This window comes from Heptranchias perlo, chromosome 39 (genome assembly GCF_035084215.1).
Source record: "Heptranchias perlo isolate sHepPer1 chromosome 39, sHepPer1.hap1, whole genome shotgun sequence".
NCBI lineage: Eukaryota > Metazoa > Chordata > Chondrichthyes > Hexanchiformes > Hexanchidae > Heptranchias > Heptranchias perlo.
In genome coordinates, this window is record NC_090363.1 from 14,121,348 (window position 1) to 14,141,917 (window position 20,570).

Here is a 20,570-nt window from a genome sequence, read left to right on the forward strand (position 1 = left end):
TCCCGGAGCACCCTCTTTAATACCCTCGGTGATGATCCTCACCACTCGTTCCCACGGGCTGCGGATCACTCGCTGAAGTAGATGGAATCATCGAATTTTACAGTGAGAAGGCCGTTCGGCCCATCCTGTCTGTGCCGGCTCTTCGAAAGAGCTATCCAATTAGTCCCACTCCCCACAGCCCTGAAAATTTCTCAAACATTTATCCAATTCCCTTTTGAAAGCTATTATTGAATCTGCTTCCACCACCCTTTCAGGCAGCGCATTCCACATCGCTGCGTCAAAAAAAATCCTCCTCATCTCCCCCCCTTCTGGCTCTTTTGCCAATTACCTTAAATCTGTGACCTCTGGTTATCGACCACCCCTGCCAGTGAAAATAGACTCCCGGGGCCAGCACCCTTGCTGAGAGTGCCTCTCATAAAATGTTGGTGGGCTGACGACACACAGGTCATGCCTGAGCTTCTGATACACATCGAGTTACATCGAAACTGCAGCACAGAAACAGGCCGTTCGGCCCGACTGCTCTGTGCTGGCCTTTTATGCTCCACACGAGCCTCCTCCCACCCTGCTTCATCTAAACCTATCAGCATATCCTTCTATCCCTTTCTCCCTCATGTGTTTATCCAGCTTCCCCTTAAATGCAACGATGCTAATCGCCCCAACTACTCCTGGTGGTCACGAGTTCCCCATCCTAACCGTCCTTTGGGTGAAGATAGGCTCCCAGTGGGCGAGACTCTCTGTCAGAGGTGTGAAGTCAGGAGATTACCCCTGCAGTGCACTCACCACTGGATGCAGACAGTGTGCTGACAGTGAGTGGTTCCGTAGCAGACAGTGCCCTTTGCTGGGAGCACCGCAGGTAGACAGGCAGGAGCCCAAAGGACTCTGAACATTGGCCCTCTCCCTGTAGGATTGCGGTTTTTTCTAACCACTTGTCTTCTTATTTTTATCCCCCCTGTTTTCAGTTCCGATTTGGCGCAAGCGGAGGTGATAAGGGACCAGTTGTGTCTGCCCAAGAGGCCCAAGCCCAGGCCATTCTACAACAAGCCCGGGTAAGCACTGGTTACTGTAACCCTGACTGAGCCCCAGCTGCCCTGCCACCTGCCCGGGTTATCCTGCTTCGACCCAGGCCGACCTGCAGCAGACTTGCTCCACCTTGGCCAAGTTCAGCCTCGTTCCCTTTCAACGGCTGCCAACAACAACAACTTGCATTTATATAGCGCCTTTAACGTCGTAAAACGTCCCAAGGCGCTTCACAGGAGCGATTATCAGACAAAATTTGACACCGAGCCACATAAGGAGATATTAGGACAGGTGACCAAAAGCTTGGTCAAAGAGGTAGGTTTTAAGGAGCATCTTAAAGGAGGAGAGAGAGGCGGAGAGGTTTAGGGAGGGAATTCCAGAGTTTAGGGCCCAGGCAGCTGAAGGCACGGCCGCCAATGGTGGAGCGATTAAAATCGGGGGATGCGCAATAGGCCAGAATTGGAGGAGTGCAGAGATCTCGGAGGGTTGTAGGGGTTGGAGGAGGTTACAGAGGTAGGGAGGGGGGCGAGGCCATGGAGGGATTTGAAAACAAGGATGAGAATTTTAAAATGGAGGCGTTCCCGGACCGGGAGCCAATGTCGGTCAGCGAGCACAGGGGGTGATGGGTGAACAGGACTTAGGATACAGGCAGCAGAGTTTTGGATGAGCTCAAGTTTACAGAGGGTGGAATATGGGAGGCCGGCCAGGAGAGCATTGGAGTAGATGAGTCTGGAGGTAACAATGACATGGATGAGGGTCTCAGCAGCAGATGAGCTGAGGCGGGGGTGGAGATGGGCGATGTTACGGAGGTTGAAGTAGGCGGTCTTGGTGATGGAGCGGATAGGTGGAGGCCAAAACAGGATGTGTGTGTGTGGGGAGGGGGAAAGGGGTCTCAAATGAGCACCAAGGAAACAGGTGTTGTGACTCCGCAGAAATAAGTGTCAACCACAGGCTTCTACCTTGAGAATGGAACTGTCTGATTGGCTTGGTGACGCTAAGTAACGGCTGTCATGTGGGGGGGGCAAAGTGCATGGAACACCACCGTTTCCGTGGAAACCCAGTTGCGTGCGGCTCCATGAACTGAGCAATGGGTTCGGGCCTAGGCCTTGGGCTGTGTGAATCCTGCCCTCAGAGTATCTGGTCTGAGAGTCTTTCGTGTAACCTCCTTTGTTGACCCCGCGGGGCTCTCCCTTTCTCTTCCAGTTGGCGTTACGAGGTGCTTCAGGTCCCATGGGTTTCACAGGAAGACCAGGCCCGCTGGTAAGTAACCTCGTCCCTGCCTCCTGCCTTTCCACTGCTTTGTCTGTTGTCCAAATCAGCACGGCGTCAATGGACAATGAAGAACAGTGGGATTGGGTGAGGCTATTAAGGGGGAAGAAACGGGCTCCAAACTTAATAAACTAAAATAGCAAAACTTAGAAGGAAGTCTAAGCCGCCAATGAGGCCTAAGATCTTTTTAATGCAAGGAGTCATGGTGATGTTGATCCCTTATTATGTACCAGGGATACCATCCAATCATTCAGGCATGGCTCAGTGGGTCGCACTCTCACCTCTGCGTCAGAAGGTCATGGGGTCAAGTCCCACTGCAGTGACTTGAGCAAATAATCCAGGCCGACTCTCCCAGTGCAGTGCTGAGGGAGTGCTGCACTGTTGGAGGGTCACTACTGAGGGAGTGCTGCACTGTTGGAGGTCGGTACTGAGGGAGCGTTGCACTGTTGGAGGTCGGTACTGAGGGAGTGCTGCACTGTCGGAGGGTCACTACTGAGGGAGTGCTGCACTGTCGGAGGGTCAGTACTGAGGGAGTGCTGCACTGTCGGAGGGTCACTACTGAGGGAGTGCTGCACTGTCGGAGGGTCAGTACTGAGGGAGTGCTGCAATGTCGGAGGGTCAGTATTGAGGGAGTGCTGCTCTGTTGGAGATCGGTACTGAGGGAGTGCTGCACTGTCGGAGGGTCAGTACTGAGGGAGTGCTGCACTGTCGGAGGGGCAGTACTGAGGGAATGCTGCAATGTCGGAGGGTCAGTACTGAGGGAGTGCTACACTGTTGGAGGGTCAGTACTGAGGGAGTGCTGCACTGTCGGAGGGGCTGCACTGTCGGAAGATCAGTACTGAGGGAGTGCTCCACTGTCGAGCGTCAGTACTGAGGGAGTGCTGCACTGTCGGAGGATCAGAACTGAGGGAGCGCTGCACTGTCGGAGGGGCAGTCCTGAGGGAGTGCTGCACTGTCGGAGGGTCAGTGCTGAGGGAGTGCTGCACTGTCGGAGGGTCAGTACTGAGGGAGTGCTGCACTGTCGGAGGATCAGAACTGAGGGAGCGCTGCACTGTCGGAGGGGCAGTCCTGAGGGAGTGCTGCACTGTCGGAGGGTCAGTGCTGAGGGAGTGCTGCACTGTCGGAGGGTCAGAACTGAGGGAGTGCTGCACTGTCGGAGGGCCAGTACTGAGGGAATGCTGCACTGTCGGAGGTCGGTACTGAGGGAGTGCTGCACTGTCAAAGGGTCAGTACTGAGGGAGCGCTGCATTGTCGGAGGGCCAGTACTGAGGGAGCGCTGCACTGTCGGAGGGTCAGTACTGAGGGAGCGCTGCACTGTCTGAGGGTCAGTGCTGAGGGAGCGCTGCACTGTCGAAGGGTCAGTCCTGAGGGAGTGCTGCAATGTCGGAGGGCCAGTACTGAGGGAGTGCTGCACTGTCGCAGGGTCAGTACTGAGGGAGTGCTGCACTGTCAAAGGGTCAGTGCTGAGGGAGTGCTGCACTGTCAAAGGGTCAGTACTGAGGGAGTGCTGCACTGTTGGAGGGTCAGTGCTGAGGGAGTGCTGCACTGTCGGAGGGTCAGTACAGAGGGAGTGCTGCACTGTCGGAGGGTCAGTACAGAGGGAGTGCTGCACTGTCGGAGGGTCAGTGCTGAGGGAGTGCTGCACTGTCAAAGGGTCAGTACTGAGGGAGTGCTGCACTGTTGGAGGGTCAGTGCTGAGGGAGTGCTGCACTGTCGGAGGGTCAGTGCTGAGGGAGCGCTGCACTGTCGGAGGGTCAGTACTGAGGGAGTGCTGCACTGTCGGAGGGTCAGTACTGAGGGAGTGCTGCACTGTCGGAGGGTCAGTACTGAGGGAGTGCTGCACTGTCGGAGGGTCAGTACTGAGGGAGCGCTGCACTGTCGGAGGGTCAGTGCTGAGGGAGTGCTGCACTGTCGGATGGTCAGTACTGAGGGAGCGCTGCACTGTTGGAGGGGCAGTACTGAGGGAGCGCTGCACTGTCGGAGGGTCAGTACTGAGGGAGTGCTGCACTGTGGGAGGGGCAGTGCTGAGGGAGTGCTGCACTGTCGGAGGGTCAGTACTGAGGGAGTGCTGCACAGTCGGAGGGTCAGTACTGAGGGAGTGCTGCACTGTCGGAGGGTCAGTACTGAGGGAGTGCTGCACTGTGGGAGGGTCGGTACTGAGGGAGTGCTGCACTGTGGGAGGGTCAGTGCTGCACTGTCGGAGGGTCAGTACTGAGGGAGTGCTGCACTGTCAGAGGTCGGTACTGAGGGAGTGCTGCACTGTCAAAGGGTCAGTACTGAGGGAGCACTGCACTGTCGGAGGGGCAGTGCTGAGGGAGTGCTGCACTGTCGGAGGGCCAGTACTGAGGGAGTGCTGCACTGTCGGAGGGTCAGTACTGAGGGAGTGCTGCACTGTCGGAGGGTCAGTGCTGAGGGAGTGCTGCACTGTGGGAGGGGCAGTGCTGAGGGAGTGCTGCACTGTGGGAGGGGCAGTGCTGAGGGAGTGCTGCACTGTGGGAGGGGCAGTGCTGAGGGAGCGCCGCACTGTCGGAGGGTCAGTACTGAGGGAGTGCTGCACTGTCGGAGGGTCAGTACTGAGGGAGTGCTGCACTGTCGGAGGATCAGAACTGAGGGAGCGCTGCACTGTCGGAGGGGCAGTCCTGAGGGAGTGCTGCACTGTCGGAGGGTCAGTGCTGAGGGAGTGCTGCACTGTCGGAGGGTCAGAACTGAGGGAGTGCTGCACTGTCGGAGGGCCAGTACTGAGGGAGCGCTGCACTGTCAGAGGGTCAGTACTGAGGGAGTGCTGCACTGTCGGAGGTCGTTACTGAGGGAGTGCTGCACTGTCAAAGGGTCAGTACTGAGGGAGCGCTGCACTGTCGGAGGGGCAGTGCTGAGGGAGCGCTGCACTGTCGGAGGGTCAGTACTGAGGGAGTGCTGCACTGTCGGAGGGTCAGTACTGAGGGAGTGCTGCACTGTCGGAGGGTCAGTACAGAGGGAGTGCTGCACTGTCGGAGGGTCAGTGCTGAGGGAGTGCTGCACTGTCAAAGGGTCAGTACTGAGGGAGTGCTGCACTGTCGGAGGGTCAGTACTGAGGGAGTGCTGCACTGTCGGAGGGTCAGTACTGAGGGAGTGCTGCACTGTCGGAGGTGCCGTCTTTTGGATGAAGTTAACCCTATCTGCATGACTCAGGTGACCAGCAAAGATCTTGAGCCACTATTTGAAGTAGAGCATTGCATCAGCTCACGTCCCTTCCTCAATCAACACCCCCCGGGGCAGATTAAATACTCATTCCCTGCTTCTGGGATGTTTTTGCTGCATGATGGCAGTTACAACAACAATCAACACCCATCAAAAGTAATCGCTTTAAGAAGTTTTGACAATAAGTTGCTGGGTCAACACACGAGTAGATGAATTTGATCAAGATCAAGGCTGCGGTGATGGTAACTGCACCATGGGGTAGCTGGGAGGCCCGAGTCTCCTCAGAACTCCCTGGTCTGCTAGGGCACCTTGTGCTGACCGTGCCTCATGGTCCCCATTGCCGATCCCAATGGCCCAACATTAGCATGGGTTCACCTCTGTGGCCCTTTTCCCCTGCCACTTCTTTCCCAGTGGACATTTCCTCTACTGTAGTGCAGCAGCGAGTGGGGGAGAGACCCATGTCAAACCTGACAATGGTAACGCAGCAGAACCCGAACAGATCCTTCCCCTGAAGTCCACAAATGGGGCAATTACGGGCGAGAAGGAGCAAGGGATACTGGTTGGTCCAGCTCAGCCTCCCCCCTCCCCTAGCGCACTGAGGCCAGTGATAGAGCCTGCTCTGCCCTCACTGAGATGAGCTATCTTTTAAAACAGGGCCCTCCTGGTGTGTTTAGGGTTCGATTCCAGCCTAAGCAGTGCACTGAAGCAAAGCAGCTATTTAGGGGAGCTGCAAATTTTAAACACTCGATGCTGAGATGGTGCCTGGACGCCAAGGGTTGGCACTCTTGGCACCCATTAAAGTTCCGCAGAGGTGAACATCAGGCAGGGCGGTCGACGTGATCGTTCTCCCGCCCGAGTCTGATTTCTGCCCTTGTTGCCCCCGTTGTTATATTTTCCCCGTGTGTTCTCATTCGTGCTCATACGAATTTTGCTTTTGGTTTCCAGGGAAGTCCCGGAGATAATGGACTGAAGGGCGAGCGTGGAGATATGGGTCCCCAGGTAGGGAGTCCCTGACCTCACCCAAATCATTTGAAGCTATCCAAATGTAATCAGATGTGTCACAGTGTGTCGTAGTGTGGGGTACAGTGTGAACATTGTAATGTGGGGTACAGTGTGAGTGTATTGTAATGTGGGGTACAGTGTGAGCATTGTGATGTGGGGTACACTATGAGCATTGTAATGTGGGGTACACTATGAGCATTGTATAATGGGGTACACTATAAGCATTGTATAATGGGGTACTCTGAGAATTTTAATATGTACTCAAGTACACTATCAGCATTGCAATGTGGGGTATAGTATATGACTATAGAAATGTGGGGTACAGTAATAATGTATTGTAACATGGGGTACAGTGTGAGTGTACTGTAATTTGGGGTACAGTACTGTTGTATTGTAATGAGGGGGTACAGTGTGAGTGTATTGTAATGTGGGGTACAGTGTGAGTGTACTGTAATGTGGGCTTCGGTGTGAGTGTATTGTAATGTGGGGTACGGTGTGAGTGTATTGTAATGTGGGGTACAGTGCGTGTCTGCTGTATTGTCGGGTACAGTGAGTCACAGTGTGAGTGTGCTGTATTGTGGGGTACAGTGAGTCACAGTGTGAGTGTGCTGTATTGTGGGGTACAGTGAGTCACAGTGAGAGTGTGCTGTATTGTGGGGTACAGTGAGTCTCAGTGTGTGTGTGCTGTATTGTGGGGTACAGTGAGTCACAGTGTGTGTGTGCTGTATTGTGGGGTACAGTGAGTCTCAGTGTGTGTGTGCTGTATTGTGGGGTACAGTGAGTCTCAGTGTGTGTGTGCTGTATTGTGGGGTACAGTGAGTCACAGTGTGTGTGTGCTGTATTGTGGGGTACAGTGAGTCACAGTGTGTGTGTGCTGTATTGTGGGGTACAGTGAGTCACAGTGCGTGTCTGCTGTATTGTCGGGTACAGTGAGTCACAGTGTGTGTGTGCTGTATTGTGGGGTACAGTGAGTCACAGTGTGAGTGTGCTGTATTGTGGGGTACAGTGAGTCACAGTGTGAGTGTGCTGTATTGTGGGGTACAGTGAGTCACAGTGTGAGTGTGCTGTATTATGATATACAGTGAGTCGCAGTGTGAGTGTGCTGTATTGTGGGGTACAGTGAGTCACAGTGTGAGTGTGCTGTATTATGATATACAGTGAGTCACAGTGTGAGTGTGCTGTATTGTGGGGTACAGTGAGTCACAGTGTGAGTGTGCTGTATTGTGGGGTACAGTGAGTCACAGTGTGAGTGTGCTGTATTATGATATACAGTGAGTCGCAGTGTGAGTGTGTTGTATTGTGGGGTACAGTGAGTCACAGTGTGAGTGTGCTGTATTATGATATACAGTGAGTCACAGTGTGAGTGTGCTGTATTATGATATACAGTGAGTCTCAGTGTGAGTGTGCTGTATTGTGGGGTACAGTGAGTCTCAGTGTGAGTGTGCTGTATTATGATATACAGTGAGTCACAGTGTGAGTGTGTTGTATTGTGGGGTACAGTGAGTCTCAGTGTGAGTGTGCTGTATTATGATATACAGTGAGTCACAGTGTGAGTGTGCTGTATTATGATATACAGTGAGTCACAGTGTGAGTGTGTTGTATTGTGGGGTACAGTGAGTCACAGTGTGAGTGTGCTGTATTGTGGGGTACAGTGAGTCACAGTGTGAGTGTGCTGTATTGTGGGGTACAGTGAGTCACAGTGTGAGTGTGCTGTATTATGATATACAGTGAGTCACAGTGTGAGTGTGCTGTATTATGATATACAGTGAGTCACAGTGTGAGTGTGTTGTATTGTGGGGTACAGTGAGTCTCAGTGTGAGTGTGCTGTATTGTGGGGTACAGTGAGTCACAGTGTGAGTGTGCTGTATTGTGGGGTACAGTGAGTCTCAGTGTGAGTGTGTTGTATTGTCGGGCACAGTGAGTCACAGTGTGAGTGTGCTGTATTATGATATACAGTGAGTCTCAGTGTGAGTGTGCTGTATTATGATATACAGTGAGTCTCAGTGTGAGTGTGTTGTATTATGATATACAGTGAGTCACAGTGTGAGTGTGCTGTATTGTGGGGTACAGTGAGTCACAGTGTGAGTGTGTTGTATTGTGGGGTACAGTGAGTCACAGTGTGAGTGTGCTGTATTATGATATACAGTGAGTCTCAGTGTGAGTGTGTTGTATTATGATATACAGTGAGTCACAGTGTGAGTGTGCTGTATTGTGGGGTACAGTGAGTCACAGTGTGAGTGTGCTGTATTATGGGGTACAGTGAGTCACAGTGTGAGTGTGCTGTATTGTGGCGTACAGTGAGTCACAGTGTGAGTGTGCTGTATTGTGGGGTACAGTGAGTCTCAGTGTGAGTGTGCTGTATTATGATATACAGTGAGTCGCAGTGTGAGTGTGCTGTATTATGATATACAGTGAGTCACAGTGTGAGTGTGCTGTATTATGGGGTACAGTGAGTCACAGTGTGAGTGTGCTGTATTGTGGGGTACAGTGAGTCTCAGTGTGAGTGTGCTGTATTATGATATACAGTGAGTCACAGTGTGAGTGTGCTGTATTGTGGGGTACAGTGAGTCACAGTGTGAGTGTGCTGTATTATGATATACAGTGAGTCACAGTGTGAGTGTGCTGTATTGTGGGGTACAGTGAGTCACAGTGTGAGTGTGCTGTATTATGATATACAGTGAGTCACAGTGTGAGTGTGCTGTATTATGATATACAGTGAGTCGCAGTGTGAGTGTGCTGTATTATGATATACAGTGAGTCTCAGTGTGAGTGTGCTGTATTATGATATACAGTGAGTCTCAGTGTGAGTGTGCTGTATTGTCGGGCACAGTGAGTCACAGTGTGAGTGTGTTGTATTGTGGGGTACAGTGAGTCACAGTGTGAGTGTGCTGTATTGTGGGGTACAATGAGTCACAGTGTGAGTGTGCTGTATTATGATATACAGTGAGTCACAGTGTGAGTGTGCTGTATTATGATATACAGTGAGTCGCAGTGTGAGTGTGCTGTATTATGATATACAGTGAGTCTCAGTGTGAGTGTGCTGTATTATGGGGTACAGTGAGTCACAGTGTGAGTGTGCTGTATTATGATATACAGTGAGTCACAGTGTGAGTGTGCTGTATTATGATATACAGTGAGTCGCAGTGTGAGTGTGCTGTATTATGATATACAGTGAGTCTCAGTGTGAGTGTGCTGTATTGTGGGGTACAGTGAGTCACAGTGTGAGTGTGCTGTATTATGATATACAGTGAGTCGCAGTGTGAGTGTGCTGTATTATGATATACAGTGAGTCACAGTGTGAGTGTGCTGTATTATGATATACAGTGAGTCACAGTGTGAGTGTGCTGTATTATGATATACAGTGAGTCACAGTGTGAGTGTGCTGTATTATGATATACAGTGAGTCACAGTGTGAGTGTGCTGTATTATGATATACAGTGAGTCACAGTGTGAGTGTGCTGTATTATGATATACAGTGAGTCACAGTGTGAGTGTGCTGTATTATGATATACAGTGAGTCACAGTGTGAGTGTGCTGTATTATGATATACAGTGAGTCGCAGTGTGAGTGTGCTGTATTGTGGGGTACAGTGAGTCACAGTGTGAGTGTGCTGTATTATGATATACAGTGAGTCTCAGTGTGAGTGTGCTGTATTATGATATACAGTGAGTCTCAGTGTGAGTGTGCTGTATTGTGGGGTACAGTGAGTCACAGTGTGAGTGTGCTGTATTGTGGGGTACAGTGAGTCACAGTGTGAGTGTGCTGTATTGTGGGGTACAGTGAGTCAAAGTGTGAGTGTGCTGTATTGTGGGGTACAGTGAGTCACAGTGTGAGTGTGCTGTATTGTGGGGTACAGTGAGTCACAGTGTGAGTGTGCTGTATTATGATATACAGTGAGTCTCAGTGTGAGTGTGTTGTATTGTGGGGTACAGTGAGTCACAGTGTGAGTGTGTTGTATTGTGGGGTACAGTGAGTCGCAGTGTGAGTGTGTTGTATTGTGGGGTACAGTGTGTGTGTGCTGTATTGTGGGGTACAGTGAGTCTCAGTATGAGTGTGCTGTATTATGATATACAGTGAGTCACAGTGTGAGTGTGCTGTATTGTGGGGTACAGTGAGTCTCAGTGTGAGTGTGTTGTATTATGATATACAGTGAGTCACAGTGTGAGTGTGCTGTATTGTGGGGTACAGTGAGTCTCAGTATGAGTGTGCTGTATTATGATATACAGTGAGTCACAGTGTGAGTGTGCTGTATTGTGGGGTACAGTGAGTCACAGTGTGAGTGTGTTGTATTATGATATACAGTGAGTCACAGTGTGAGTGTGCTGTATTATGATATACAGTGAGTCACAGTGTGAGTGTGCTGTATTGTGGGGTACAGTGAGTCACAGTGTGAGTGTGCTGTATTGTGGGGTACAGTGAGTCTCAGTGTGAGTGTGCTGTATTATGATATACAGTGAGTCTCAGTGTGAGTGTGCTGTATTGTGGGGTACAGTGAGTCACAGTGTGAGTGTGCTGTATTATGGGGTACAGTGAGTCACAGTGTGAGTGTGCTGTATTGTGGCGTACAGTGAGTCACAGTGTGAGTGTGCTGTATTATGGGGTACAGTGAGTCACAGTGTGAGTGTGCTGTATTGTGGGGTACAGTGAGTCTCAGTGTGAGTGTGCTGTATTGTGGGGTACAGTGAGTCGCAGTGTGAGTGTGTTGTATTATGATATACAGTGAGTCGCAGTGTGAGTGTGCTGTATTGTGGGGTACAGTGAGTCTCAGTGTGAGTGTGCTGTATTGTGGGGTACAGTGAGTCACAGTGTGAGTGTGCTGTATTATGATATACAGTGAGTCACAGTGTGAGTGTGCTGTATTGTGGGGTACAGTGAGTCACAGTGTGAGTGTGCTGTATTATGATATACAGTGAGTCACAGTGTGAGTGTGCTGTATTATGATATACAGTGAGTCGCAGTGTGAGTGTGCTGTATTATGATATACAGTGAGTCTCAGTGTGAGTGTGCTGTATTATGATATACAGTGAGTCACAGTGTGAGTGTGTTGTATTGTGGGGTACAGTGAGTCACAGTGTGAGTGTGCTGTATTGTGGGGTACAATGAGTCACAGTGTGAGTGTGCTGTATTATGATATACAGTGAGTCACAGTGTGAGTGTGCTGTATTATGATATACAGTGAGTCGCAGTGTGAGTGTGCTGTATTATGATATACAGTGAGTCTCAGTGTGAGTGTGCTGTATTATGGGGTACAGTGAGTCACAGTGTGAGTGTGCTGTATTATGATATACAGTGAGTCACAGTGTGAGTGTGCTGTATTATGATATACAGTGAGTCGCAGTGTGAGTGTGCTGTATTATGATATACAGTGAGTCTCAGTGTGAGTGTGCTGTATTGTGGGGTACAGTGAGTCACAGTGTGAGTGTGCTGTATTATGATATACAGTGAGTCGCAGTGTGAGTGTGCTGTATTATGATATACAGTGAGTCACAGTGTGAGTGTGCTGTATTATGATATACAGTGAGTCACAGTGTGAGTGTGCTGTATTATGATATACAGTGAGTCACAGTGTGAGTGTGCTGTATTATGATATACAGTGAGTCACAGTGTGAGTGTGCTGTATTATGATATACAGTGAGTCACAGTGTGAGTGTGCTGTATTATGATATACAGTGAGTCACAGTGTGAGTGTGCTGTATTATGATATACAGTGAGTCACAGTGTGAGTGTGCTGTATTATGATATACAGTGAGTCGCAGTGTGAGTGTGCTGTATTGTGGGGTACAGTGAGTCACAGTGTGAGTGTGCTGTATTATGATATACAGTGAGTCTCAGTGTGAGTGTGCTGTATTATGATATACAGTGAGTCTCAGTGTGAGTGTGCTGTATTGTGGGGTACAGTGAGTCACAGTGTGAGTGTGCTGTATTGTGGGGTACAGTGAGTCACAGTGTGAGTGTGCTGTATTGTGGGGTACAGTGAGTCAAAGTGTGAGTGTGCTGTATTGTGGGGTACAGTGAGTCACAGTGTGAGTGTGCTGTATTGTGGGGTACAGTGAGTCACAGTGTGAGTGTGCTGTATTATGATATACAGTGAGTCTCAGTGTGAGTGTGTTGTATTGTGGGGTACAGTGAGTCACAGTGTGAGTGTGTTGTATTGTGGGGTACAGTGAGTCGCAGTGTGAGTGTGTTGTATTGTGGGGTACAGTGTGTGTGTGCTGTATTGTGGGGTACAGTGAGTCTCAGTATGAGTGTGCTGTATTATGATATACAGTGAGTCACAGTGTGAGTGTGCTGTATTGTGGGGTACAGTGAGTCTCAGTGTGAGTGTGTTGTATTATGATATACAGTGAGTCACAGTGTGAGTGTGCTGTATTGTGGGGTACAGTGAGTCTCAGTATGAGTGTGCTGTATTATGATATACAGTGAGTCACAGTGTGAGTGTGCTGTATTGTGGGGTACAGTGAGTCACAGTGTGAGTGTGTTGTATTATGATATACAGTGAGTCACAGTGTGAGTGTGCTGTATTATGATATACAGTGAGTCACAGTGTGAGTGTGCTGTATTGTGGGGTACAGTGAGTCACAGTGTGAGTGTGCTGTATTGTGGGGTACAGTGAGTCTCAGTGTGAGTGTGCTGTATTATGATATACAGTGAGTCTCAGTGTGAGTGTGCTGTATTGTGGGGTACAGTGAGTCACAGTGTGAGTGTGCTGTATTATGGGGTACAGTGAGTCACAGTGTGAGTGTGCTGTATTGTGGCGTACAGTGAGTCACAGTGTGAGTGTGCTGTATTATGGGGTACAGTGAGTCACAGTGTGAGTGTGCTGTATTGTGGGGTACAGTGAGTCTCAGTGTGAGTGTGCTGTATTGTGGGGTACAGTGAGTCGCAGTGTGAGTGTGTTGTATTATGATATACAGTGAGTCGCAGTGTGAGTGTGCTGTATTGTGGGGTACAGTGAGTCTCAGTGTGAGTGTGCTGTATTGTGGGGTACAGTGAGTCGCAGTGTGAGTGTGTTGGATTATGATATACAGTGAGTCACAGTGTGAGTGTGCTGTATTGTGGCGTACAGTGAGTCACAGTGTGAGTGTGCTGTATTATGGGGTACAGTGAGTCTCAGTGTGAGTGTGTTGTATTGTGGGGTACAGTGAGTCGCAGTTTGAGTGTGTTGTATTATGATATACAGTGAGTCACAGTGTGAGTGTGCTGTATTATGGGGTACAGTGAGTCACAGTGTGAGTGTGCTGTGTTATGATATACAGTGAGTCGCAGTGTGAGTGTGCTGTATTATGATATACAGTGAGTCGCAGTGTGAGTGTGCTGTATTATGATATACAGTGAGTCACAGTGTGAGTGTGCTGTATTATGATATACAGTGAGTCTCAGTGTGAGTGTGCTGTATTATGATATACAGTGAGTCACAGTGTGAGTGTGCTGTATTATGATATACAGTGAGTCGCAGTGTGAGTGTGCTGTATTATGATATACAGTGAGTCACAGTGTGAGTGTGCTGTATTATGATATACAGTGAGTCACAGTGTGAGTGTGCTGTATTATGATATACAGTGAGTCACAGTGCGAGTGTGCTGTATTGTGGGGTACAGTGAGTCACAGTGTGAGTGTGCTGTATTATGATATACAGTGAGTCGCAGTGTGAGTGTGCTGTATTATGATATACAGTGAGTCTCAGTGTGAGTGTGCTGTATTATGATATACAGTGAGTCACAGTGTGAGTGTGCTGTATTATGATATACAGTGAGTCACAGTGTGAGTGTGCTGTATTATGATATACAGTGAGTCACAGTGTGAGTGTGCTGTATTATGATATACAGTGAGTCACAGTGTGAGTGTGCTGTATTATGATATACAGTGAGTCACAGTGCGAGTGTGCTGTATTGTGGGGTACAGTGAGTCACAGTGTGAGTGTGCTGTATTATGATATACAGTGAGTCTCAGTGTGAGTGTGCTGCATTGTCGGGTACAGTGAGTCACAGTGTGAGTGTGCTGTATTATGATATACAGTGAGTCTCAGTGTGAGTGTGCTGCATTGTCGGGTACAGTGAGTCACAGTGTGAGTGTGCTGTATTGTGATATACAGTGAGTCACAGTGTGAGTGTGCTGTATTGTGGGGTACAGTGAGTCACAGTGTGAGTGTGCTGTATTATGATATACAGTGAGTCGCAGTGTGAGTGTGCTGTATTGTGATATACAGTGAGTCACAGTGTGAGTGTGCTGTATTATGATATACAGTGAGTCACAGTGTGAGTGTGCTGTATTATGATATACAGTGAGTCGCAGTGTGAGTGTGCTGTATTATGATATACAGTGAGTCTCAGTGTGAGTGTGCTGTATTATGATATACAGTGAGTCTCAGTGTGAGTGTGCTGTATTGTGATATACAGTGAGTCTCAGTGTGAGTGTGATGTATTATGATATACAGTGAGTCACAGTGTGAGTGTGCTGTATTATGATATACAGTGAGTCGCAGTGTGAGTGTGCTGTATTATGATATACAGTGAGTCTCAGTGTGAGTGTGCTGTATTATGATATACAGTGAGTCTCAGTGTGAGTGTGCTGTATTATGATATACAGTGAGTCACAGTGTGAGTGTGCTGTATTGTGGGGTACAGTGAGTCTCAGTGTGAGTGTGCTGTATTATGATATACAGTGAGTCTCAGTGTGAGTGTGCTGTATTGTGGGGTACAGTGAGTCACAGTGTGAGTGTGCTGTATTATGATATACAGTGAGTCTCAGTGTGAGTGTGCTGTATTGTCGGGTACAGTGAGTCACAGTGTGAGTGTGCTGTATTGTGATATACAGTGAGTCTCAGTGTGAGTGTGTTGTATTGTGGGGTACAGTGAGTCACAGTGTGAGTGTGCTGTATTGTGGGGTACAGTGAGTCACAGTGTGAGTGTGCTGTATTATGATATACAGTGAGTCGCAGTGTGAGTGTGCTGTATTATGATATACAGTGAGTCGCAGTGTGAGTGTGCTGTATTATGATATACAGTGAGTCGCAGTGTGAGTGTGCTGTATTATGATATACAGTGAGTCACAGTGAGTGTGCTGTATTGTGGGGTACAGTGAGTCACAGTGTGAGTGTGCTGTATTGTGGGGTACAGTGAGTCTCAGTGTGAGTGTGCTGTATTGTGGGGTACAGTGAGTCACAGTGTGAGTGTGCTGTATTGTGGGGTACAGTGAGTCACAGTGTGAGTGTGCTGTATTGTGATATACAGTGAGTCTCAGTGTGAGTGTGCTGTATTATGATATACAGTGAGTCTCAGTGTGAGTGTGCTGTATTGTGGGGTACAGTGAGTCACAGTGTGAGTGTGCTGTATTATGATATGCAGTGAGTCTCAGTGTGAGTGTGCTGTATTGTGGGGTACAGTGAGTCACAGTGTGAGTGTGCTGTATTGTGGGGTACAGTGAGTCACAGTGTGAGTGTGCTGTATTGTGGGGTACAGTGAGTCACAGTGTGAGTGTGCTGTATTGTGGGGTACAGTGAGTCACAGTGTGAGTGTGCTGTATTATGATATACAGTGAGTCGCATTGTGAGTGTGCTGTATTATGATATACAGTGAGTCACAGTGTGAGTGTGTTGTATTGTGGGGTACAGTGAGTCGCAGTGTGAGTGTGTTGTATTATGATATACAGTGAGTCACAGTGTGAGTGTGTTGTATTGTGGGGTACAGTGAGTCGCAGTGTGAGTGTGCTGTATTGTGGGGTACAGTGAGTCACAGTGTGAGTGTGTTGTATTATGATATACAGTGAGTCACAGTGTGAGTGTGTTGTATTGTGGGGTACAGTGAGTCGCAGTGTGAGTGTGCTGTATTGTGGGGTACAGTGAGTCACAGTGTGAGTGTGTTGTATTATGATATACAGTGAGTCACAGTGTGAGTGTGTTGTATTGTGGGGTACAGTGAGTCTCAGTGTGAGTGTGCTGTATTATGATATACAGTGAGTCACAGTGTGAGTGTGTTGTATTGTGGGGTACAGTGAGTCACAGTGTGAGTGTGTTGTATTGTGGGGTACAGTGAGTCACAGTGTGAGTGTGTTGTATTGTGGGGTACAGTGAGTCACAGTGTGAGTGTGTTGTATTGTCGGGCACAGTGAGTCTCAGTGTGAGTGTGCTGTATTGTGGGGTACAGTGAGTCACAGTGTGAGTGTGCTGTATTGTGGGGTACAGTGAGTCTCAGTGTGAGTGTGCTGTATTATGATATACAGTGAGTCACAGTGTGAGTGTGCTGTATTATGATATACAGTGAGTCACAGTGTGAGTGTGCTGTATTGTGGGGTACAGTGAGTCACAGTGTGAGTGTGCTGTATTATGATATACAGTGAGTCACAGTGTGAGTGTGCTGTATTGTGGGGTACAGTGAGTCACAGTGTGAGTGTGCTGTATTATGATATACAGTGAGTCACAGTGTGAGTGTGCTTTATTGTGGGGTACAGTGAGTCACAGTGTGAGTGTGTTGTATTGTGGGGTACAGTGAGTCACAGTGTGAGTGTGCTGTATTGTGGGGTACAGTGAGTCACAGTGTGAGTGTGTTGTATTGTGGGGTACAGTGAGTCACAGTGTGAGTGTGCTGTATTGTGGGGTACAGTGAGTCACAGTGTGAGTGTGCTGTATTGTGGGTTACAGTGAGTCACAGTATGAGTGTGCTGTATTATGATATACAGTGAGTCACAGTGTGAGTGTGCTGTATTATGATATACAGTGAGTCACAGTGTGAGTGTGTTGTATTGTGGGGTACAGTGAGTCACAGTGTGAGTGTGCTGTATTATGATATACAGTGAGTCACAGTGTGAGTGTGCTGTATTATGATAAACAGTGAGTCGCAGTGTGAGTGTGCTGTATTGTGATATACAGTGAGTCACAGTGTGAGTGTGCTGTATTATGATATACAGTGAGTCACAGTGTGAGTGTGCTGTGTTGTGATATACAGTGAGTCACAGTGTGAGTGTGCTGTATTATGATATACAGTGAGTCACAGTGTGAGTGTGCTGTATTATGATATACAGTGAGTCACAGTGTGAGTGTGTTGTATTGTGGGGTACAGTGAGTCACAGTGTGAGTGTGCTGTATTATGATATACAGTGAGTCGCAGTGTGAGTGTGCTGTATTATGATATACAGTGAGTCACAGTGCGAGTGTGCTGTATTATGATATACAGTGAGTCACAGTGTGAGTGTGCTGTATTATGATATGCAGTGAGTCACAGTGTTAGTGTGCTGTATTGTGATATACAGTGAGTCTCAGTGTGAGTGTGCTGTATTATGATATACAGTGAGTCACAGTGTTAGTTTGCTGTATTATGATATACAGTGAGTCACAGTGCGAGTGTGCTGTATTATGATATACAGTGAGTCACAGTGTGAGTGTGCTGTATTATGATATACAGTGAGTCACAGTGCGAGTGTGCTGTATTATGATATACAGTGAGTCACAGTGCGAGTGTGCTGTATTATGATATACAGTGAGTCACAGTGTGAGTGTGCTGTATTATGATATACAGTGAGTCTCAGTGTGAGTGTGCTGTATTGTGGGGTACAGTGTCACAGTGTGAGTGTGCTGTATTATGATATACAGTGAGTCACAGTGTGAGTGTGCTGTATTATGATATGCAGTGAGTCACAGTGTGAGTGTGCTGCATTATGATATACAGTGAGTCACAGTGTGAGTGTGCTGTATTGTGATATACAGTGAGTCTCAGTGTGAGTGTGCTGTATTGTGGGGTACAGTGAGTCTCAGTGTGAGTGTGCTGTATTGTCGGGCACAGTGAGTCACAGTGTGAGTGTGCTGTATTGTGGGGTACAGTGAGTCTCAGTGTGAGTGTGCTGTATTATGATATACAGTGAGTCGCAGTGTGAGTGTGCTGTATTGTGGGGTACAGTGAGTCACAGTGTGAGTGTGTTGTATTGTGGGGTACAGTGAGTCACAGTGTGAGTGTGCTGTATTGTGGGGTACAGTGAGTCACAGTGTGAGTGTGCTGTATTATGATATACAGTGAGTCACAGTGTGAGTGTGCTGTATTATGATATACAGTGAGTCACAGTGTGAGTGTGTTGTATTGTGGGGTACAGTGAGTCACAGTGTGAGTGTGCTGTATTATGATATACAGTGAGTCACAGTGTGAGTGTGCTGTATTATGATATACAGTGAGTCGCAGTGTGAGTGTGCTGTATTATGATATACAGTGAGTCACAGTGCGAGTGTGCTGTATTATGATATACAGTGAGTCACAGTGTGAGTGTGCTGTATTGTGATATACAGTGAGTCACAGTGTGAGTGTGCTGTATTATGATATACAGTGAGTCACAGTGTGAGTGTGCTGTATTGTGATATACAGTGAGTCACAGTGTGAGTGTGCTGTATTATGATATACAGTGAGTCACAGTGCGAGTGTGCTGTATTATGATATACAGTGAGTCACAGTGTGAGTGTGCTGTATTATGATATACAGTGAGTCACAGTGTGAGTGTGCTGTATTATGATATACAGTGAGTCACAGTGTGAGTGTGCTGTATTATGATATACAGTGAGTCACAGTGTGAGTGTGCTGTATTGTGATATACAGTGAGTCACAGTGTGAGTGTGCTGTATTATGATATACAGTGAGTCTCAGTGTGAGTGTGCTGTATTATGATATACAGTGAGTCTCAGTGTGAGTGTGCTGTATTATGATATACAGTGAGTCACAGTGTGAGTGTGCTGTATTGTGGGGTACAGTGAGTCACAGTGCTAGTGTGCTGTATTATGATATACAGTGAGTCACAGTGTGAGTGTGCTGTATTATGATATACAGTGAGTCACAGTGTGAGTGTGCTGTATTATGATATACAGTGAGTCACAGTGTGAGTGTGCTGTATTATGATATACAGTGAGTCACAGTGTGAGTGTGCTGTATTGTGATATACACTGAGTCTCAGTGTGAGTGTGCTGTATTGTGGGGTACAGTGAGTCTCAGTGTAAGTGTGCTGTATTATGATATACAGTGAGTCACAGTGTGAGTGTGCTGTATTATGATATACAGTGAGTCTCAGTGTGAGTGTGCTGTATTGTGGGGTACAGTGAGTCACAGTGTGAGTGTGCTGTATTATGATATGCAGTGAGTCACAGTGTGAGTGTGCTGTATTATGATATACAGTGAGTCACAGTGTGAGTGTGCTGTATTATGATATACAGTGAGTCTCAGTGTGAGTGTGCTGTATTATGATATACAGTGAGTCACAGTGTGAGTGTGCTGTATTGTGGGGTACAGTGAGTCACAGTGTGAGTGTGCTGTATTATGATATGCAGTGAGTCACAGTGTGAGTGTGCTGTATTGTGATATACAGTGAGTCTCAGTGTGAGTGTGCTGTATTGTGGGGTACAGTGAGTCTCAGTGTGAGTGTGCTGTAGTGTCGGGTTCAGTGAGTCTCAGTGTGAGTGTGCTGTATTGTGGGGTACAGTGAGTCGCAGTGTGAGTGTGCTGTATTGTGGGGTACAGTGAGTCACAGTGTGAGTGTGTTGTATTGTGGGGTACAGTGAGTCACAGTGTGAGTGTGCTGTATTGTGGGGTACAGTGAGTCACAGTGTAAGTGTGCTGTATTATGATATACAGTGAGTCACAGTGTGAGTGTGCTGTATTATGATATACAGTGAGTCACAGTGTGAGTGTGTTGTATTGTGGGGTACAGTGAGTCACAGTGTGAGTGTGCTGTATTATGATATACAGTGAGTCACAGTGTGAGTGTGCTGTATTATGATATACAGTGAGTCACAGTGTGAGTGTGTTGTATTGTGGGGTACAGTGAGTCACAGTGTGAGTGTGCTGTATTATGATATACAGTGAGTCACAGTGTGAGTGTGCTGTATTATGATATACAGTGAGTCACAGTGTGAGTGTGTTGTATTGTGGGGTACAGTGAGTCACAGTGTGAGTGTGCTGTATTATGATATACAGTGAGTCACAGTGTGAGTGTGCTGTATTATGATATACAGTGAGTCGCAGTGTGAGTGTGCTGTATTATGATATACAGTGAGTCACAGTGCGAGTGTGCTGTATTATGATATACAGTGAGTCACAGTGTGAGTGTGCTGTATTGTGATATACAGTGAGTCACAGTGT

General features: G+C 47.9%; 1 protein-coding gene across 1 annotated transcript in view; it reads left to right on the plus strand.

The window, feature by feature from the left end:
- The window catches only part of LOC137305261 (collagen alpha-1(V) chain-like), a 522,869-nt gene that overhangs the window by 330,567 nt on the left and 171,732 nt on the right, over positions 1-20,570 (plus strand). The window contains exons 13-15 of the mRNA XM_067974118.1: positions 960-1,046; positions 2,221-2,277; positions 6,409-6,462. Coding sequence (XP_067830219.1) covers positions 960-1,046; positions 2,221-2,277; positions 6,409-6,462 — 198 coding nt within the window. The remainder of the gene's footprint in view (positions 1-959; positions 1,047-2,220; positions 2,278-6,408; positions 6,463-20,570) is intronic.